Genomic DNA, 20,080 nt, shown 5'->3' with positions numbered 1-20,080 from the left:
ACTGTACGAGGCAACCGCCCGGTGACAGGTGAGAAATCCAGGGTTCCTTGTAAATTGATGTTCGTACTTAGTAGAATAATAACAATCAAGACCCAACAGGGCACCGGGCGAAGAACAGTTCAAACCATTTGTTAACCCATGGCGCAGGCAAAAACCACCAGGGCAGGATGGATATTGGATAGTGTGTGTGGTGTGAAGTCTGAACCGTGTGGTGGCCTGAGGGAATGCACGCGTTCATTCTGGCGCGCGAGGCCGCGAGCACAGCAAGGAGACCGGGTCTCCGCCTCCGCCTCGGCCTCGCCTTCAACACCCGTGCGCGTTGCCCCGGCACCTACCATCTCGTTCCGCTCGCGTCAACGGCGGTTTGGAGGCAGCAATCTCGCCATAAAAGCCTCTCTTTTTTCTGTCATTACAGCAGATCTTCTCGTCGTGGCGCACCGCTTCCCCTCAGCTCAGCGACTGCTTCCTAGGCTCCTAGCTGTTCCGAGCGACGACGATTCTCCCGGTGGTTCTTCCTCGTCCAGCTTCGTCTCGCGAGGTGGATCTGCCGTCCGTGCCTGGGTTTCCTTGGAGCGGAGCATCTCATTTCCTTGGAGTTCCTGTCCTTCTCTGGAGATCCGTGGATGAAGAGGTCGAGGAAAATCTGAGAGAGAGAGAGAGTTCACGAGAGGTTTGACGTCTAGGTGAGCCTATCGACCGGTTCTCTCTCCGTGGCGTGATGCGGTGCAGTTCTTGTCGGCGGCGCTCACGGATTCCTGCCCTGTTCTCGCAGGTGAGCCGCACGCCGGGCCGGCTTCGCCGTCATGCAGGCCGAGGAGGTGAAGTCGCGGTTCGGGCGGTGCCCGTACTGCCGCGCCATGATCTACCAGGACCTCACCGCCATCATCTTCTACTGCAGCAAGTGCCGCACGCCGATCCGAGGTACGGGCCGCCCGAATCGAGTCGTTGCACACCGCCAGAGGCGCGATGGATTGATCGGCTCTTCTTCTTCTCCCGCATTGCTGCAGGCAAGAACCCGCGGCCGACCGACGAGACCGAGTACGCGCTCGCGCAGCTCGAGATCCTCTCCGCCGATACCGCGTCGGTCTTCTCCGACGACGTTGAGCCGCCGAATCCGAGGTCGGGCTGGGGCGTCGACGACGACGACAACGGGCAGCCTCCGCTGGGGAGCAGGTCAACTACCGGTAGGAGCTTCGTGCCCAACAGCAGGCAGGGTACAGGAGCCGCGTCGTCCTCGCCGTACAGAGAGTCTGACTGGGTCAGAGAAGGCCCAAGAAGCAGGGCTATGAACTCCGGCCTGAACCGGAACGACCAAAAGGAGGCTGAGTGGAGTGGTTCGCCGCTGCGCAGTCGCGTGACCGAACTCCGGCCGTCGTCGAGGAGAACCAGGCGATCGAGCAGCGGCGATGTGGACATGCGCAGCGGCGCAGGATCGGGCACCGACTCGGAGTCCGACATGCCGGCTCCGGCTACGTCTTACCGGCGCCGGGCGTCGCCGCTGAGCTCGCAGGAACTCGAAGTGGCGTCGGTGCTGTCTGGATTCGAGTCGATCAATATCGAGAAATCGCCGCTGAGTGACCCGGCGTTCCAGAAGGACCTCCTGCAGGCGCTGGACAACCTCCGGAAGCTCATCGCCGCCGTCGACCATCCGCGCAGCATCGACGGGCAATGGCAAGGCATGATGCCCCGGCTGAGCGCGTCTTGCAACGGCGACAGCAGCGGCAAGCGTACGATAACAAGGCGCAGCTCCCGCCTCATGCGCCGCCTGGAGTCGCAGCTCACGCGGGCATTGCCCGTCGAGCGCCCGCGCCGGGACGCGAGCACCTCGTCCTCCTCGTCGGCATCGAGCAGTCGACGCGGCGGCCTCAGGCCGCGGGCGCACCACTGCCGGCCGCTGCTGGGCGGCACGCCTTTCGTGGTCTGCGACGGATGCTCGGTGATACTGCAGCTGCCGGCCGCACTGCCCGCTGGCAGAGTCACCAGGCTGAAGTGCGGTGGCTGCGGCGAAGCGTTCGAGCTGACGCTGCAGGCGAGCGGCTCGACGGAGACGGGCCGGCCGAATAGGATCTTTTCCGCGCCGCAGCCTGCCGTCGGCGGCGGGGAGGACACCGAGTACGCGGTCGCGTGGAGCAACCTGAGCGGCGAGCAGCCACGGCCGGCGGGGCCGCTTCACCGCGTGCTGGGGTACAGCTCCGTCAGCTCGGTTCTCCGGAGCCGGCGGTACGACGAGCACAACTGAGCATTTCTCTTGTACATTTTTTCAGGGTCCTCCTTGCGGCGCGAGAAGATTTCAGTGATCTGTGACCATTCATGAACGATTCTTCGTCCGATACTTTTGTTACATTAAGTTCGGTGTAAATCGCAACGAGTTTGATCAAATTTGGGGAATTTTCGTGAAGAGATGTACAAATTTTTTTCATTGATTGTGTATTCTTTTAGCACAAATTCGTCATGAAATTATATTTGTCCATAATGTGAAGAGGGGATTGCTGTCAGTTTCTTGTGTTAGTCTATACTACCAACTCGATCAGATTTGTAATTTCCGTGATCTGGTAGAACGGGCCCGCATGCCAGCGAGGGATGCATTTGATCGAACGCCTCCAATGGCCTTGTCCCAGATGACAAGGCTATAGCCCATGGGCCATGGTCGCCGAGCCTTCCACACCCGCCGCCGCCTTCGCCGGCGACGCAAACTTCACCGAGCCATGGAGCGCGCAGGTGCGGACCCTGACGCGCCTCAGGCGGCACCGAGAGGCGCTGGCCCTCCTACGCCACGGCGACCCGTCGCCACCGCCGCACGCCCTGGCGCTGCCGTCCGCGGCAATCTCCTGCGCCGCGCTGTCCCTCTCCTCCGGCATCTCCCAGATACACGCCCTCGCCGCGAAGCGCGGCTTGCTCCCTGCCGCCGACGCCTACCTCCTTTCCGCGCTGCTCACCTCCTACTCCCGCATCGGCCGCCTCCCGCTCGCCCACCAGCTTCTCGACGAAATGCCTCTTGAGTCCACGCCCCACACCACGCTCCGCACCGCGTTCAACTCCGTCATCTCCGGCTGCGCGCTCCACGCCCTGCCGGCCGCCTGCTTCACCGTCTTCCGCCGCATGCGCGCCGCCTCGGTCCGCTTTGACGCCGTCACCCTGCTCGCGCTTGTCCCCGCCGCGCCTCTGAGCGCCGTGCCGCAGGTCCACGCTCTCGCGGCCCGAGCCGGGCTCGCTGCCGAGACTTCCGTGGCCAACTGCCTCATATCCACCTACGCGCGAGGCGGCGCGGCCGGCGCCGCCCTCGCCCGGCGGGTTTTCGATGAGATGCCGCTGGCCTCGCGCGACCTCGTGTCGTGGAACGCCGTGCTCTCGGCGCACGCGCAGAACGGCCTGGCTGTCGACGCCCTCGAGCTCTACCGCCGCATGCGTGGCCCGGACGGCGGCGGGGTTGAACCTGACGCCGTGACGCTCGTCGGCGTGCTCTCCTCCTGCGCGCACCAGGGCGCGCGTGGCATGGGCTTCGACATCGAGCGCTACGTACGCGAGAGGCTCCCCAGCTTTCGCACCAACGTGCAGCTGTGCAACGCGCTGATCAACTTTCACGCGCGCTGCGGCAGTCTGCCCCGGGCGCAGCGGCTGTTCGACGAAATGCTCAGGAGGAGCATCGTGTCGTGGACAGCGCTGATCACTGGGTACGGCATGCACGGACACGGTGACATCGCCGTCAGCCTCTTCGAAAGGATGGTGTCGGAAGGCATCCGCCCAGACAACGTCGCTATGGTTGGCCTCCTGTCAGCATGCAGCCACGCCGGGATGTACGACGAGGGGCGCAGGTATTTCTCAACAATGGAAAGCGCTTACAAATTGCAACCAACTCTGGAGCACTACACATGCATGGTCGATCTCCTTGGACGGGCTGGGCGACTGGAAGAAGCACGAGAGCTCATCTCGTCGATGCCCATGCCAGCTGACGGCGCAGTCTGGGGTGCCCTTCTTGGAGCGTGCAAGATACACAGGAACGCGGAGTTAGGGGAAGAGGCCTTTGAGCACATCATCGAGCTGGAGCCGAGAAATGCAGGCTACTACGTGCTCATGTCGAACATATACACCGACACAGGGCAGCTGGATGGCGTCGCGAGGGTGCGGGCGATGATGAGGGAGCGCGGGCTCAAGAAGGAGCCTGGGTGCAGCTACATAGAGCACAAGGGGCGGGTGCATCTCTTCATGGCCGACGACCATTCGCACCCGCAGGCAAAGAGGATCTACGAGCTTGTGATCAGGCTGGAGCAGATGGTCAAGGAGAAGCCGGGAGCCAGGGAGAGCGGGGCAGCCGGGGGTGGTGAGAAGAAAGTGGCTGTGCAGCCATTGATCGGGTTTCACAGCGAGAAGTTGGCTGTAGCATTTGGGTTGCTGAACACCGAGGCCGGCAGTGAGATCGTGGTTATCAAGAACCTCAGAGTGTGTGGGGACTGCCACTCGTTCTTGAAGGCGGTTTCAGGGATTGCCAACCGGGCGTTCCTGGTCAGGGACGCCAGCCGCTTCCATCAGTTCAAGGGCGGAGTCTGCTCCTGCAAAGATTACTGGTGAAGGACTTGGTAATCGCTGTGCGAAGTCATTATCTGCCAAACATCAGATACCGAGTTACCGGCGCCCATAGTGTATGGGCGACAACCAGCAGAACAAGGGGCTACTTTGAATGTGCCGATACAGGAGTCGCTGCTCCTTGCTAACTCCAAATCTCCAATGGAAGAATCTGGGGAGCGCAACACTGATAAGAGAAGTAATTTGTAATCGCTGCACCATCAAACCGTTGGAAAAGGAAAGATTTGCACCGAGTTGACAGTGCAAGGCACTTTCGCTCGAAGACCATCCAGGGTGTCCAGCCAAACTCTCCTTGCAAAGCATGCGGAATTGATGTGGATACTTGAGATCGCATACTGTACTGAGTCTGTGACACTGAAGCGCAGAATTTGCACAGCTACACGGAAAGGCTGCATTCACAAAGTCCGGGACGAGATCTAGTCTGCATTCAAACAACATAAAATACTATTTAGAAGAGCTAAGGCTAAAGTTTAGTGGTAGCTAAATTTCAGCTGGCTAAAAATAGTCATGTCCTGTTTGGATATATAGGCTAAATTTTAGCTTTTCTGAATCTTAGCTATGATACAATAAAAATCCATTTTGCCCCCCACACAAAGCATGGGGAGATGAGGATAGATAAGGTTTGGTGGAGGTATTTGTCTTTTGATCATATGGTTACATCAATTAGCCCATTTTAACTCCTCTTGCCCAGCTAATGGGCTAAAAGTGTCTCGGGCTATTAGGCCTGGATCCATAGCGGCTAAAGTTTAGCCTATGGGTTTGGAGTATATGTTTCATGCCAACTATAAGCATTCTTAAATCTTAACAAAAAAGGGAATTGCTAATGTAGTAAGCAAGCAAAAATAAGGCAAGACCAATATATTAATAATATAGATTCAAGATTGTAGCTGTGATGTACATACATCTTCTGGAACTACTTAATACACAGCGGTAAAACAATATTAGTACATTGGTCAAAATCGAGTCCATATAAATGCTTTGGCTAGTTTACAAAGAATGATATCCTGGACAGACACAGAGAGCGGAGGGGAGGGGGAAAAAACAAAAGGACAACTTTGCATTCTTGATACCGTAAGACATCACATCCCAGTTGAGGATGTCCTTCCTATTTTTTGGGCACCAAGTTTTGGTTGTGCTGGCTTCGTCCCCCGACCCCGGCCTGATGAAGCTAAGGGTCTAGCTTTGGTTGATGGTGGAGGTGCTGCAATCGCACCCCATAGGTCGTCGCTGTTCGCAGCGGCTGCCTTCAAAGGCTTCCCAGATGATTTTGGAGCAGGTGCAGCTATTGCACCCCAGAGATCATCCTCGTCATTATTTGACGTTGATGGTTTTATGTCTGCAGACTTTGATGTACTTTTGGGTGGTGCAGCAGCTATAGGACCCCATAAAGGATCATCTTCTGATTTTTGCGCTTTCAGTTGATGTGACTTGGCTGAGTTTGCAACTGTGTTTGACAAAATCATTAGAAGAAAAAACAAGAATTAGATGGTTATTTTAATAACCAATTAGCTCAGTACCATCACAAGGATGTATAGTGCAAATGTCATCCAATGTGAAGTTGAGACGTGGGTCAAGGACTATAAGTAATTGACAGAGGTAATTTCTCATTTGATCTTTGCAATGGTGCTAAATAATATTACCTTTACTAGTGTTTTCAATTAAAGTTGATCGCGCAACTGCGTGAAACAAACCAATGCACTTTACAAAAGCAAACTTACCTGCTTGCTTTGGTTGCACCACTGGACGTTTCTGAGCAGCTTGTATGTTGGATAGAAGAGATGGTGATGGCTTATCATCAAACGGGTCTACATCATCCCATCCTTCTTTATCGCTACCATTCTCCTCTTGGATATTACCATCCTCGAGCTCACCCCATCCATCTACTGAAGATCTTGCTGATGCTGGTGCAGCTTGATCAAAGGAGCTGGATGTGGATGGTGCATACCCTACAGTAGAAGCTTGAGTACCTGTGGCAATTGAATTGATGCTCAACTGTAGATCTTTCAAAGTGAACAAAACAAGTAGAGGTGTTCACAGTCAAAGCAGTAGCAAAATTAAGGCCCTGTTCGTTTTAGCTTGCAGGTCATGGATTATAACTTGTAGATTTGTTACAACGTGCATGCTGGGGGAAGTAGATTGTTGGATTGTAACAATCTGATCTTTGGATTGTCACAATCTGGAACCTTTTTGTCTCAACTTGCAGATTGTTAGATTGTAGCAATCTGCAAGCCGCAATCCAGTCTGCAAGCTAAAATGAACAGGGCCCAAATACCAGGACAAGATGTCAGGAATGTGGCGAGAAGGTACTATAGATAACAGGATAGCACAAGGTTAGGATTCAGATATAACATGACACTATCAATTCTTGTTTGTCATGGTCTTCCACTTCTTTCTAGTTCATCATCCTAGAAGGCTAAAATCAGTTCCATTCAACTTTCTAAAGTTCATTGATATATGAAACTTCTAAATTTTGATTTATATGAAAATAATATTGGAAGATTAATCCATTGAAAGTAGTCAGATGCATCTCAGAAACTGCTAGTCAAAAACAACAAATAAACAAGTATGGTGGGAGTACTTTCTTAACCCTCTCTTCAGACATCTTTTATGCAAGTGAGATGTGCTGATGCTTAGGGATTAAAGCAGTTGCGATAATTAAATTACCAATACCTGGAGTGGCAACCGAGGTTGCAGAAACTTGCGAATTACTGGCATTTGCAGTAGATATTGAGCCATGGTCAGAAGGTTTGCCCTTTTGAGTAATAGAACTCATGGCCCACCTGGATTCAGATGAGTTTGAATAAAAAATACAGTAGAATGTAAAATTAGACTAAAGTAACATATCATTCAGCATCGGGGTGACTTCTTAGAATCAGCATATGTTTTTCTACTGTTGCATAGATCTTGGCACAGCACACAAATGATACATGCATGTAAATATATTACTATCACTCAGAAGTTCAGAATGCATTTGGGCGAAGCTTAACGAGAAAATAAGTAGTTACTAGTGTTCATGATTTGATTAAAAACCAAGCCACCCACCCAAATTAATAAACAATATTTGTTTTCCTTTTGGCAGCCAACATAGAGGCAAGACAGCTTACCCAAGTAAACCTGCATTTCCAGGCTTTAACTGAACACCAGTACTTTCGGCCACCATTGTGTCTCCCGTAGTAAGCTAATAGTACACAAAATTAAAACATCAGATAACATAGGAACAGCAAAATTGACAGAATAGAATGTAAATTAGAATATTCTACTAGTAAAGATTACAGAAGATGACCTTATCCCAGAAATAATGTAAAAGGAGCGGTTCTAAAATTAGTAAAGTAGCAAAGCCCTTGAATTAAAATGAACAAAATTGAAACAACTAGCATCGAAATGCCAATGAGATCCCTGAGGATCCCTTCCATCTTTGTAAGGATCCAGAACCAATTGCAGTGATGCTTTTAGAATATGTGTTTTCAATTTTGCATCATCCAGATGTATATTTTTATTGATTTTTACTTTCTGCCTTAATCACGTCTTAAGACGAGAGATGTTTCAGAACATAAAGAGAAAATACAATCCATACTGCCTGTCGCTAGTAACCCACAAGAATTGCAAACATCTGGTATAACTTTAAAAGCAAAATATTGGTAGGCTAAAGTGAACCAGAAAAGTGGATAGATCATAAACAACAAACTAGTTATGTATACCTTTTCATGGTGTTGCTTTGCTATTTGCAAGAACTGATCGGTAGCTTGAAACGCCTTGGTTCGCACATCACTGTAGAAACATCACATGATTTGTTTTAAATACCAAATCACAAAAGCATCATGCAGAGAAGTACAATTAGAAATGTAGTGTTACAAATGGGATGCCAATTTAACCATTTGGGGTTGGGCGATGACCTGGTAGCAGTAGACTAGTAGACTAGTAGTTGGCAGGCAGTAGCACAAGGTAGGAGGAATTGGTAATGAGAGGCTGTTGGGCTTGAGTGTGGTGATGAGACAAGAGAGTAGTGCCTCATGTCCTCTCTTTCCCTTCTTTTATCTACAACAAATGTGTGAGAAATGGGCCAACTACAATTGTGCAATCTTCACTAAAGCACACATCCTTCATAGTGCCCAAGATGCTACACCTGGTCTAGCACCATGAAAACCTTACACTCATCATCTCTTTCATAGATCCCCAGCAATTTTACAGGGATGAAGCCTGTTAATACCAGTTAAAACATGCAACAAGGAGAAAGTAGAGACTGCGATAAAGGTTGTACCTATCTGGGTCAAATGTGAGGACAACAATGTTAGGCAGGATGCGAGTTGCAATTTCTGTCATCTCATAGTATGAACTAGTGACACTCAGAGCCATGATTCCTGCCATGAAGCAAGAGTAAATGTCAGTTATGGTACAAAACATGCACACATGCTCACTGATAACCATTGCTAGATAGATCTAAAAGCAGTATAGCAGCACATCCGCAAAGGTACATACCAGCTGCTCTGGCCGGAGGGAAGGTATCACGTAATGCCCGGACTGTGAATGCGTTGATCAATACTCTTTTCCTGGTCTGTCAGATAGCATAGCCTTGTCAGCAAAGAGGAAAAGATTATGCTAGAATAGCACATAAAATCCATCTCCAGGCTAATATGTATATTGTTCTGCTTTTCAGTTAAGGGCAAATTATAGATATAGAAAGTTTTCATCAATTTTTTCTTTTTTTTTATCATGTTTCCCCAGCAGTAAAATAGTGCTGAATACCCTTAACCAGGCATACAGCCAGGTCAGCTGTGAAAACCAGTGTGTCTTTAACAGAAACATTAGGAAACAAATATGCTACAACTACAACTGACACATGTTAAAAACAGCTAATTTAAGTGAAATCCCATAATGCTACATGTTCACCATAGCTACTATCACATAACACGTTAACAGAAAATCGACAAGGAAAATAGGTAACACGATATCAGTATATTTGAGACAGACCCCATCATTCATGTAGTTTGCAATATTGCCAAGAAGAATTGTAGTGTTCGTCCTGATTCCGGGGTCTTCGTCCACCTGAAACAGACAGCAGTGCTTACTATAACTACAGTATGGTACAACAGAGTCAAAGGGCATATCAATCAGAAGAGAACAGAACCCACCTGTAGCTTAGAGAGATACTTCAAGAGGGATCCTGAGATTGTGCGCTGAGATAACTGCAGTAACAGACCAGACAAGTAGTCATCAGGAAACATAACAAATCTAAAATCCCAGGAGGGCAAATAGGTATGTGTTATGTACACGCTCCTGCATCTAAAGTAAATAATAGGAGTAAATCAGTAGCAGGAGCATAACTCTAACTTCACATAATATTTAACCTTAGAAAAGATACATTTCCAGAATAAAACTGAACACATGCCAAAAAAAAATTTGAACGTAACACATGCCAAAGTTGTTTACCAAAGGAATACAGTTAAAGTCTTTGATTTCTTTGGAATATAAATCATGACCAAATAAATAATGAATTCAGAAAAAATTGACAAACAGTTAACAATATTCATAACTCAGGTGAATGATCAATTTTTTCCATCTAGATGATAGATTTGCCCAACACGAGGTTAGAAGCAACTCACTTTTGGTGCCAACACGAGCATCGACTTCAATGTCAGTTCACGAATAGAAACAGTAGTATCGGAGAAGCCAGTAGCAACATGAGGAAAAACCTTAAAAAAAGAACATGAGACCATTAGGTATATTTATGCAGAAAATGTTCCAGAAACACAAATACAGATGTCAATTGTCTGTTACAAAATAGATCACATACTTGTTCATCAACAGTTTGAGCTGACAATGATTCCCCAAACTTATCTATGTGCTGCAAAAGACAAGCTCGGATAGCTCTGTCATTGGAGGCGAAAAGCTTGACGATAGTTGGCAAAACCTGAAAAGGGCCAGCATTCTCTATTAATCAGACTATTTGATGATTCATAGAACAGCGTTGACAATTATAAATCTTTAATAAGTGAAAAGAAAAAAATCACCTTGATACTAAATTGGTCAGCTGGAAGCCAGGAACCCATCTTTAACAGAACAGTTAACGCTGGAGCAGCAGCTGAACCAAACTCAAGAGAAGAAGCCAACACAGGGAGTAACTGCGCACAAAGTAGTCCAGATAATAAGCATGTAAAGTCACCCAGCTCATTAGGGAAAAAAATAAACGAAGGTAGAAAGAATAATTGTACAGAGGAATCAAGGGTTCTACTCGAGACTTTGGCAGTACCTTTTTTAGGACTATCTCACGGGGAAGCTGTTCAGCTATATTTGGGAGTTTCCGGAAAAAGCTGTCTTTCTCAACACTGTCTTTTAAATTAAGAACTTCCATGAACTGGATGGTCTCTACTAACTTATTCTGGAAAAACTCTGAAAACAAAGAGCCGAAGACATCATTTCAAACTTTTGAAGCTAATGCAATTACCACTTGCGGGGCACAATATTGTAATAAGACTGAGATCTGAAGAAATGTATTAATTCAATAAAATGACACCCCAAATGTTGACTTCATGACAAGGAAAAAATCTTGAACTTACCACTGTTATCAATAAGTTTTGAAGGATTTAGTCTACGAGAGGGTGTGGAATTCAAGAGCCTCTGGTAATCTGGGAGTAGAGACTACAAGGAAGAAATAGTCAATAACTTAAATAAACAAATGTGTACAAACGTCTGCAGTTAGACCAGAGAGGAACGCCAAAACCAATAAAGGTTAGGACTGTGCGAAATAGGTGCCTAAGAGAAATGATGCGAACAAACCTTTGGGATTGAAGCAGTATTTCGAAGGTCCTCTGTTCTAGCCAGCTTTGCTCCAGAAAAGAGTTCAAAAATTAAACACCCTGCAATGAGTGTCATGCTCTCATTATTTCAGCTTTCAGGAAATAATAACCAAATGATGAAAAGCACTGAAGGTAAACAATAGAGAAGTCCAAATGGTATCAGTTTCTCAGTTTACACTTTGATGTTTATGCTTAGTCCCTCCTGGCTTTATCTATAAAATAATGCAAAAACTCAGCAGCATTTAACATAAAAGAATAGGAGCTATGGATATAAGTGCAGATAAATTTCTCCCATATAGTAAGGCATCGAACACAATTTCTCCGATACAGTAGCGAACAAATTTATAGACGCAATCACTGCAAGCACGCAATGCAGGAGCACGATAAGGAATAATTAAGAGTTAGTTCTGCTCACCCAGTCCCCAAGAATCAATGGCCCACGGAGGTGATTTTCTAATTGAGGCCCAGTCTGACTTTGTCAGCTCCATTGGCTTGTACTGTGTCCCAACTAACCATTCGAATTGCTGCAAAAAAATTACAAAAGCGGGAACCACTTTCAGATAAACTCAAACATTTTGTTATTTTATCAAGGAATTATTTATACAATCCATCTTTTTTCATCAAATTCCATGGTACTAATAGGTATTGAACCTGCTTTCTATAAACAACCTTAAGTAGACCCTAATAAAACAAGTTTTCAAGCTTGAATATCTTTTATAGCCTATAGGAGCACTGTTCGAATATTCACCAAATGATATAGAAGAGGGAATTGTAGAGGGAATATATCTAACTAATATAAATAAAGGTGTGGGATTAAGTCCTTACCAACATGGGGCTACCAGAGGCTTCATTGTTAGCATCAAATTCTGACAGAACATCAAAAGCATGAAGCTTCCAATCCAGAGTTTGTGTAACAACTACACTTGCCAAGCATACATTCCCATGAACCTGAATTGATCAAGTGATGGCAATCAGGTCATTTAACAACCAAAGCATTTCCAGCATTTGAATGTTTCCAACTATGCATTAAAAATGCACTATTTTGATTTGAATGCACTATATAGTCCAATGATATGTGTACAATGCACCCACATCAATAATCAAAACAAGGAAATGTCCTAAGTCAAGACTCAAGAACAATAAAACAAAAAACCTAACCCACTTCAAGAACAACCCCTGTTGCAAGCAGCATACAAGAATACAGACCCACATGCTGCATAAGATTGCTCGAACATTTATAACTATAAATAAAACCACAAGTAGATGCCACAAATACACAACTACGAGCAAGAACGGATGATGAGGAATCATCAATGAATCTACGAGTAAATGTCAGAAAGCAACAAATTATGTAAGGTTTTAGCTTGCATCTAAAGATAGACTAAAGATTATCTAGATTGCGATCCAAACTTCAAATCTTAATGCATGAACTTACAAGCTTGCAATCGTTATTGAGAAAGCTCACAGCTTTCGATATCTGATGAAGCCCCCACGCAAAGTACTCATCCCTGCACCATTGTTTATTAGCCATAGTGGTATGTGCTTCAACAAAAATAAAATAAAATAAAAACAGGAATGCTTCAAATATATTGATAAATTGCCAGAAACTACCCCAAAAAAATCTTTGTGAAGGAACATTATGATAAACACAAAAGTACAAGAAGCTATACCTCTGTGTGCCACCAAGATTCAGTTCCTTGACCTTTTCAGAAAGTGGCATAACAGGCTCTGTTACAATATAAATTGTGTGCTTCATGGCAGGCCCATCAGGAACTTCTGCTTCAGTACTGTGTAAAAAGGATAAGATATTTGGATGCCGCACCTGCAGTAACCACAACAGCAGTAAACTGACTTAGCAGATATTCAGAAACAAAATAGCAAACTAACCAAAGAAAAAGAAACTTGTATATTTTAGAAGTGCTCCATCCAATGAAAGTAAGACAAAACAGAAACGATGCAATAGTGGTGTGGACAAAGCAGCACATAGAAGTATATAATGCTGAATGTTGAAATATCATGAGAATCCTTTTCTTCTTTTTTGGCACAAATTTCCACCTTCCATTTGGTCTGGAAATTTCAAGGGACATGGATTGTCCAGATTCTCAGAAAAAGGCTTCATCGCCATCGAGATCTTTTGAAGCCTTGACATTTTGCCACAACAGACTGCACCTTAAGTCTTCAATTTACAGCACTATTGATCATCAAAACTCAATGACTAAAGCTATAGTCTTAAATTTACAGCACTATTGATCATCAAAACTCAATGACTAAAGCTATAGTCTTAAATTTACAGCACTATTGATCATCAAAACTCAATGACTAAAGCTATTAGCTTACTGTTCGTAGTCTCTTAACACCATTGCGACCAGCAACCAAGTGTCTGTCCTGAGGGTTGCTCCCCGACAGAGAAAAAATTGACACAGGCGATCCATCATCCTGGAGACAAGACAAAGACAGTGTTGGCAAGGGCATACATATCTAACAAAAATTAAGACAAAATTATCCTTCAGTGAAAAAAAAAAGAATAGACTGCTTAAGAAATCAAAACTGCGCCGGAAAAAGAAGTATTAATGGTAGACATAGGATGAATAGTAAAACTCTTATCAACTGCTATCAATATCACAATGGCAATCATCTGAATCGTAACATGACTCTCTAAACTTCTGTATATTTGGCAGTATATTAAGCATTACTAAGAGAGTAGCTCCAGATAACAAAAATCTCATGAGTAATCAAGATACGACACCAGAAACTCCACGTCAGCAAATGCAACATAGGTATTGGTAGTAGTAATATCCTCATTATCCTTGAACCTCAGCAAGTTGGATGGCATGTTGTGGTACGTGAGTTCCACATGAATTCCCCAATCAAACAAGCATACCCAAGTTTGAACATCTCCACACAACTATCGTACAAAAATGTAAACCAAATGCCTCCCCATCTGCTAAATCAAACTAGCCTCGAGTCAACTCTACAACGAATCCACCAATTTTGATCCTTAGGAGCTACTAAATCTAGCAACAGTACAAGTCGTACCGTGTCCCGAGAGCTCGAACTGCTACAGAGCGCACACCCACAAAACCAAAAGAATATGCAGCCACATAGCACCTGCACCCGCACACCAAAATACACGCTAGCATAGCGCAAAGGATTCTCCGAACTCGAAGTCGAACAACAGAACCAGTGATACACCAAACGCTTCTAGCCTACAAACCTAATCAGCGACACAGCGAATACCTCCACACGGCCCTATGAGGGATCTGATCGATCGGGAGCGAAGGGGAAGGGTAGGGCCGGCGTACCTTGGAGATGCCGCGGTGGTGCGTCCATGAGCCCCAGGCGGAGGCGTAGGGCTCGCCGATGGTGTAGGGGAAGTCCTTGAGGCCCGATCCGGATCCCGCCACCACCTCCTTTAGGAACTTGAACATTTTGCTCTACGCCTCCGGTGCACGATCCCCCGCCGAATTCCCGCGCGGCGCACCGCCCGCCTCGATTGGCTCCTCGCGGCGGTGGGTGGCCTGCGCGCCGACGCGGCGAGGTAGATCCGGGGCGGTGGGGAAGTAGCGTCGAGGAGGGTGAGGAAGGGGAAGAAGAAACCGGGCACGATGGGAGAGGGGCCTACCTGCAGGAGGGGGCAGAAAATATTTGCACTTTTGCCCCTTCCTTTGATGATGAGAGAATAGACAGCTCATTCTAGCAAGAAAATGCAAGTATTTTGACACGACAAATGACCATGCACATGGGAGTTGTATTCTGGGCATGTACCGAGGCATGACGAGCATTGACAAGGGAGTTTCTTCAGAGCAAAGATGCAGAGAAGCCGAGAAGGCATGTAGAAGCTGAACCTCGAGATTTGTGCTCAAAGGTTTGAATTTGGCACAGACCACGGAGACAGACAGAATTTAAATTTGTGCTAAAAGACGATAGAAAGATATATGCGCAGTCCTTGAACTTTTAGTCCCTAAGAAGAATCGACATTGCAACTTTTCACACCACCAATTATCCCAAAAGCCGAATTTAGCTGCTCTTTCTTACGTGAACACAAGAGTGATTGCCTCGGGGTCAAATGAGTTGGGTTAGGCCCAAATAGGTTAGATTTGACCTATTTCGTATTTGGTTACCAGGAATGGGTACAACTCAATTTTCTGTTTGGTTGTAAAGGTTGAATGAGGTGGGATGGATGGCAATTTGAGACCCTTAGAAGTGTAGCCCACATGTCAGTCTTTTTTATTTTTCTTTTTTTCATGCATTATCTTCTTCCTTCCCTCCTCCTCTTCCTTGAACCTCCTCACGCCGCCCCTTCCCGGCCGCCGCAAGCTCGGCGGTGGCGCCCCTGCCCGGCCACGGCAGCTTGGTGGCGGCGGCTCCCTTGCCTAGGCTGCGAGCTGCGCCCGCTCCATCCCTTCCCGGACGCGGCACACCCCCTCCTCCGCCCCGAGCTCCCTTCTCCACCCGACCTCCCCGCGCCACTCGCGCTCTCCACTCCTCAGCCCCCGCCGCCTCCTTCCTCGGCGCCCTGCAGCGCAGCTTCCCCGCCATGCGGCGGCCGCGGCAAGCTTCCTCCGCTCGACCTCCCGCGACAAGTTCCCTCCGCCCGCACTCCACCACGCGCCGCTCCTTTGCTCCTTCGCTTTGCCTGCCTCACACCGGCCGCCACAGGACGTGCTCACCCTCTGGCCAAGCCGGCCACCGCGTGCTGCTCCTTCGCTGGAGCTGGCCACCACGGGCCTCGCATTTACTCCCCGCTCGCGGTCGGCTGCTCCGTGCCGCTGCTCCCTTTCGCCGTGCACCCGTGTTGCCCGCTCGTGGCCGGCCGCGCCGCCCCGCTGCTCGCTCCGCATCGCCAAGCTGCGCCACAGCTCGCTCGCGTTGACGGAAGAAAGAAAACGGGCTCGGGGACGAAATAGGTTGGGATGATCCCTTCGTTGCGGTGGGATCATTCCAATCCGCATCTACGGAAAATCTGGGTTCATTCCAACCCACTCAAAATTGCAACCAAACACACGTCGGGGTGGGTTGAACTTGTCCCAACCTACTTCAACCCACCATCCAAACACATGCTCAGATACTTACGGCGATGCTTAAAAAATAGCAGATCATGGCTGGGATGCAGCATAATAATGTGGCAAGACGTCAGCAGCGTTGGTAATGGATGGAGTCGGCAGTATTTGTGTGGTAGGCAAAGCAATATAGGCACGAGGGAACGCACGGATCCGTCAAGGAAAAGAAATAGGGTTGACTGGTTGAGCATAAGGAAGTTGAAGATTGTTGTGAACTTGCAGGTTGACTAAACAACGGGTCGAAGATAATTGTCAACCCTCAATTTTTGTTGCATTAACAAATCTCTTCACTCTAAAGTAGGCGCATTCTACACTTGTCCTTTAAGACACATCACCGGTTAAATCGTCAGCTCTCCGACTCGCTCAACTCATCATCTGGATCCTTCGACGTTTATTGATTCAGATTTCCCGTCCAAATGACGTGACAACTCGACCCCGTCCCTCCCTCCCACTCTATTATCCTCACCGTCTTCATCATGTGGTCATCTCCCACGACCAGAAACATAAGTTATGAAAAATACTATAATTAGCACATACCGCAAGACATGGGTAGGAATTCCCTAGCGGGATGAAAAACCAAAATGTATGATTGTTTTTTTTGTTTACATTCTGAAAAGACTCAAAGATTTTGATGCTACATTGCTGCCCCCCTTGTCCAAACAATCCCAATCATGTGCGCTGGAGCCAAAATTAGCCTACTCGACATGCTAGTGAAATTAAGGAAATGCCAAACCACCCCCCGGGATAATTCATTCAGCTACCAAAAGGAAACGGTTGAATTAGGGGGGCTGAACATCAGAACCAATACTGCCTGCGCCTATTGCTTTGCTTAAACCAGAAGAAAAATGTCATGATATCTTGGGGGGAGAAATTGGAATGGTCAATACCCAAAGCCATCCCAAGACTCTGCAATCATCGCATAGGAAAGACGGCATCGCTTCTGCCAGAGCTCTGGGAGACTGGGAGTGAGTGGTAATTAAGTGGTCTGTGTGCGTACATGCTTCCCACAAATACTTCAGAAAATCTTGGATATATAGACTTGCTTAAATGCTTATCTTGCGATTAACATTTGTCTGAACATTTATCTACTCTGAAGAGAATAAGAGGTAGACAGCTATATAAAGGCAACCAACTACCCAGAGATGGAGCAGAACATTCCACTACGGAGCCCGGAGCATCGATCATGGGCGCGCTGCTGCTCGAAGCTAGAACGCTCTTGGCTTGCACACGATGGTGGAGTGCTTCAGGATGTGGAGGCTGAACTGGCCTCCCTTCTCGGTGGTGTCGAGCTTGTCCTGCCCGGGCGGCGGCAGCAGCTCGAAGTTCTGGACGAGGCGTCCGATGGTGATGCCGAGGATGGGGAGCGCGAGGATGATGCCGGGGCAGCTCCTGCGGCCGACGCCGAAGGGCAGGTACCTGAAGTCGTTGCCGTTGGCCTCGACGTGGCTCTCCTCCTCCAGGAAGCGCTCCGGCCGGAACTCCTCGGGCCGCTTCCAGCTGTCGGGGTTGTTGGCGAGGTACCAGGCGTTGACGAGGACCTTGCTCTCGGCGGGGATGTCGTAGCCGCCGAGCTTGGCGTCGTGGAGGTTCATGTGCGGCACCAGCAGCGGGATGGCCATGCGCAGCCGCAGCGTCTCCTTGATCACGGCCTGCAGGTAGGGGAGCCTGTGCGTGTCCGGCTCCGTGATCTGGTGGCCCGGGCCCAGCGCCGCGTCCAGCTCCTGCCGCAGCTTCTGCTGGATCTCCGGGTGGTTCACCAGCTCCGCGATCGCCCACTCGATCGACCACAGCGTCGTCTCGATCGCTGCAGTAGAGGCCAAACATACAGAGGAGAACTAATGAGCTATTGTCTGTCACTTGCAGTTCAAAACTGATCGATTGCTTCCTGCCGAGTGATGAGAAAATTGCAATGCACGGACACTGTTGCCTGTTGGCACTGGTTGGTATGTTGGGCTATCACGTCAAGCAGCTGTGCAGTTTGTTCGTATACGTACCTGCAACGTTAATGTTCTCGACGATGTAGAGCACGTTGTCCTCGTTGATCTCCCCCTTCCGCTGCGCCTCCAGGATGTGATCAATGGCGCACTTGAGCCCGTTGTTGTCCATGGCCTTGGTGCTCGCCAGCTTCCTGCAGAAACACCACCGGACACCCATGTGAGCACATCGTCTGATTTCTCCAGAGTCGCACAGTGCTTGTCGATAAAGAAACGCAGAAGAAACGAGCAGATCGACTCCTGCTCGTTCAGGTTGCTCTCTCGCTTCCTCTCTCACTGGTCCAACAAAATAGTAATGGAATGGAAGAAGAGAGAAGGAACTACGCACTTCCTCTCCTCGAGGAAGAAATCCTTGAAGAGCTTGAGGCGGGTCTCCTTGACCTCCTTGCAGATCCTGAGGTAGCCGCGGAGGAAGGGGCGGAGGATGGGGATGAAGTCGCCGTAGTTGTACTCGAAGCTCTGCGCGAGGCGGCTGCGCTCGCCGTTGAGCGCCCTGAGGCGGAGGAAGAGCGGGTCGTCCATGCTCTCGAACCGGCGGTCGAACATGATGCGGTACATGTTGTTGTACATCATGAGCTGCAGGCGGCGGCGGAGCACGACGCCGCCGGTGGCGGCCGCGGGGTCGGCGCGCACGTCGTCCACGACGGCGGCGGCCTCGGCCTCCCACCCGTGGCGGTACTGCTGCACGACCTTGTTGGTGAAGAAGGGCACCGTCATGATGCGCCGCATCTTGCGCCAGTGGTCGCCGTACACGGTGAACACCATGTCCTGCCCTTTGCCCGTGAAGATATCGAACACCACGTTGCGGGTGCGGGAGCCGAACTCCACGCCCTGCGTGTGGAGCACCTCCCGCGCCAGCGGCGGCGAGGAGACCACCACTAGGTTGCGCTGGCCCATCCGGAGGAGGAAGATGTCGCCGAACTTGCGGGCCAGCGCCGCGAGGTTGCGGTGGTTGAGGTCGTCGCCGACCTGCAGCCAGTTGCCGAAGATGGGCACTGGGACGGGGCCCGGCGGCAGGCGGAGCTTGCGGCCGCGGAGCTTGGACACCGCGATGGCGACCACGACGGACGCGAAGAGGCCGACCAGGAGCTTCTCCGCGAAGAGAAGGTCCATGGCGACGGAGCCGGGATGGATGGCGGGCACGCTGCCTTTCTCACTGGTTTTTGTGTCTCTGTGTTGGCGCGTTCCTGAAGAGCCGAAGGGACACGTCTGTGCGCATATATAGTGGCGAGCCAGGGGAGTTGGCGTTAGAATTGACGGCGTTACGGTAGGTAGGGCCGCAAGGGATGAGGGGAGGACGGGTTTGGTGGGGTGCCGGCGTTAGTGAGTCCACGGTTGGCAGTGAGTGGCAATGCTCTGCGTTGGATCTGCAGGTGGTTTGTTTCAGCTTTGAAGGGTCGGTGCGCGCGTGTAGGCCCGGCGTGGAGATACGTGGCCTCAATGATTCTTGGGGCGAGAGAATTGACCAGAGGATGTTTTTGGTGGGTTGGTGGTCGAGAGCTTCATTTTGAAGCCGTGCAATTCTGCTCGTGCCTACGTACGCTTGCGGTTGCCGTTTTCTGTAGAGGGTGATGGATCTCTCTCGGGCCTGGGCTTGGTTTGCGTGAGACGGTTGGCTTGTGCGTCCGTCTCGGATGGTTCTCGGCGAGGC

General features: G+C 49.1%; 4 protein-coding genes across 5 annotated transcripts; 2 read left to right on the top strand and 2 right to left on the bottom strand.

Annotated features, from left to right (window-relative positions):
• Positions 1-99: 99 nt before the first annotated feature.
• Positions 100-2,495, top strand: LOC112893933. 2 transcript variants are annotated; one of them, XM_025961465.1, is made up of 3 exons: positions 101-683; positions 773-921; positions 1,008-2,495. In XM_025961465.1, the coding sequence occupies exons 2-3, from the start codon at positions 804-806 to the stop codon at positions 2,237-2,239; spliced, it is 1,350 nt and encodes a 449-aa protein (XP_025817250.1). In that variant the 5' UTR covers positions 101-683; positions 773-803; the 3' UTR covers positions 2,240-2,495. The 2 variants fall into 2 exon arrangements, with proteins under 2 accessions (XP_025817251.1, XP_025817250.1); XM_025961466.1 differs by having other exon boundaries at positions 100-921.
• A 92-nt stretch (positions 2,496-2,587) lies between these two features.
• LOC112894708 (putative pentatricopeptide repeat-containing protein At3g11460, mitochondrial) lies at positions 2,588-5,206 on the top strand. Its single transcript, XM_025962499.1, has one exon. It carries the CDS (start codon positions 2,644-2,646, stop codon positions 4,564-4,566), a length of 1,923 nt encoding a protein of 640 aa, XP_025818284.1. The 5' UTR covers positions 2,588-2,643; the 3' UTR covers positions 4,567-5,206.
• Positions 5,207-5,424: 218 nt separating this feature from the next.
• Positions 5,425-14,986, bottom strand: LOC112893270 (probable inactive serine/threonine-protein kinase scy1). Its single transcript, XM_025960503.1, has 21 exons — positions 14,678-14,986; positions 13,713-13,811; positions 13,046-13,197; positions 12,811-12,883; positions 12,201-12,323; positions 11,791-11,899; positions 11,356-11,435; positions 11,136-11,217; positions 10,829-10,968; positions 10,590-10,700; positions 10,373-10,489; positions 10,182-10,271; positions 9,711-9,764; positions 9,550-9,624; positions 9,058-9,133; positions 8,840-8,939; positions 8,280-8,349; positions 7,686-7,759; positions 7,252-7,361; positions 6,300-6,548; positions 5,425-6,025 (listed from the first exon to the last, which is right to left on the bottom strand). Exons 1-21 carry the CDS (start codon positions 14,801-14,803, stop codon positions 5,661-5,663), a joined length of 2,475 nt encoding a protein of 824 aa, XP_025816288.1. The 5' UTR covers positions 14,804-14,986; the 3' UTR covers positions 5,425-5,660.
• A 2,460-nt stretch (positions 14,987-17,446) lies between these two features.
• LOC112895823 (trans-cinnamate 4-monooxygenase) lies at positions 17,447-19,632 on the bottom strand. The gene is made up of 3 exons (XM_025963818.1): positions 18,758-19,632; positions 18,430-18,563; positions 17,447-18,239 (listed from the first exon to the last, which is right to left on the bottom strand). Exons 1-3 carry the CDS (start codon positions 19,540-19,542, stop codon positions 17,641-17,643), a joined length of 1,518 nt encoding a protein of 505 aa, XP_025819603.1. The 5' UTR covers positions 19,543-19,632; the 3' UTR covers positions 17,447-17,640.
• Positions 19,633-20,080: the final 448 nt, after the last annotated feature.

This window comes from Panicum hallii, chromosome 5 (genome assembly GCF_002211085.1).
Source record: "Panicum hallii strain FIL2 chromosome 5, PHallii_v3.1, whole genome shotgun sequence".
Taxonomy (NCBI): Eukaryota; Viridiplantae; Streptophyta; class Magnoliopsida; order Poales; family Poaceae; genus Panicum; species Panicum hallii.
Note: the sequence above shows the minus strand (reverse complement) of the source record. Positions and strands in the feature narration are given on the sequence as shown.

Excerpts from the sequence above, each read along its gene's own strand:
- LOC112893933 (XM_025961466.1), top strand. The coding sequence starts at position 804 with ATGCAGGCCGAGGAGGTGAAGTCGCGGTTCGGGCGGTGCCCGTACTGC. Across the intron at positions 922-1,007 it reads GTGCCGCACGCCGATCCGAG|GCAAGAACCCGCGGCCGACC; the intron begins GTACGGGCCGCC and ends GCATTGCTGCAG.
- LOC112894708 (XM_025962499.1), top strand. The coding sequence starts at position 2,644 with ATGGTCGCCGAGCCTTCCACACCCGCCGCCGCCTTCGCCGGCGACGCA.
- LOC112893270 (XM_025960503.1), bottom strand. The coding sequence starts at position 14,803 with ATGTTCAAGTTCCTAAAGGAGGTGGTGGCGGGATCCGGATCGGGCCTC. Across the intron at positions 11,218-11,355 it reads ATACTGCTTCAATCCCAAAG|TCTCTACTCCCAGATTACCA; the intron begins GTTTGTTCGCAT and ends TCTTCCTTGTAG. Across the intron at positions 7,362-7,685 it reads GGAAATGCAGGTTTACTTGG|GTGGGCCATGAGTTCTATTA; the intron begins GTAAGCTGTCTT and ends ATCTGAATCCAG.
- LOC112895823 (XM_025963818.1), bottom strand. The coding sequence starts at position 19,542 with ATGGACCTTCTCTTCGCGGAGAAGCTCCTGGTCGGCCTCTTCGCGTCC. Across the intron at positions 18,564-18,757 it reads TTCTTCCTCGAGGAGAGGAA|GAAGCTGGCGAGCACCAAGG; the intron begins GTGCGTAGTTCC and ends GTGTTTCTGCAG. Across the intron at positions 18,240-18,429 it reads CGAGAACATTAACGTTGCAG|CGATCGAGACGACGCTGTGG; the intron begins GTACGTATACGA and ends CCTCTACTGCAG.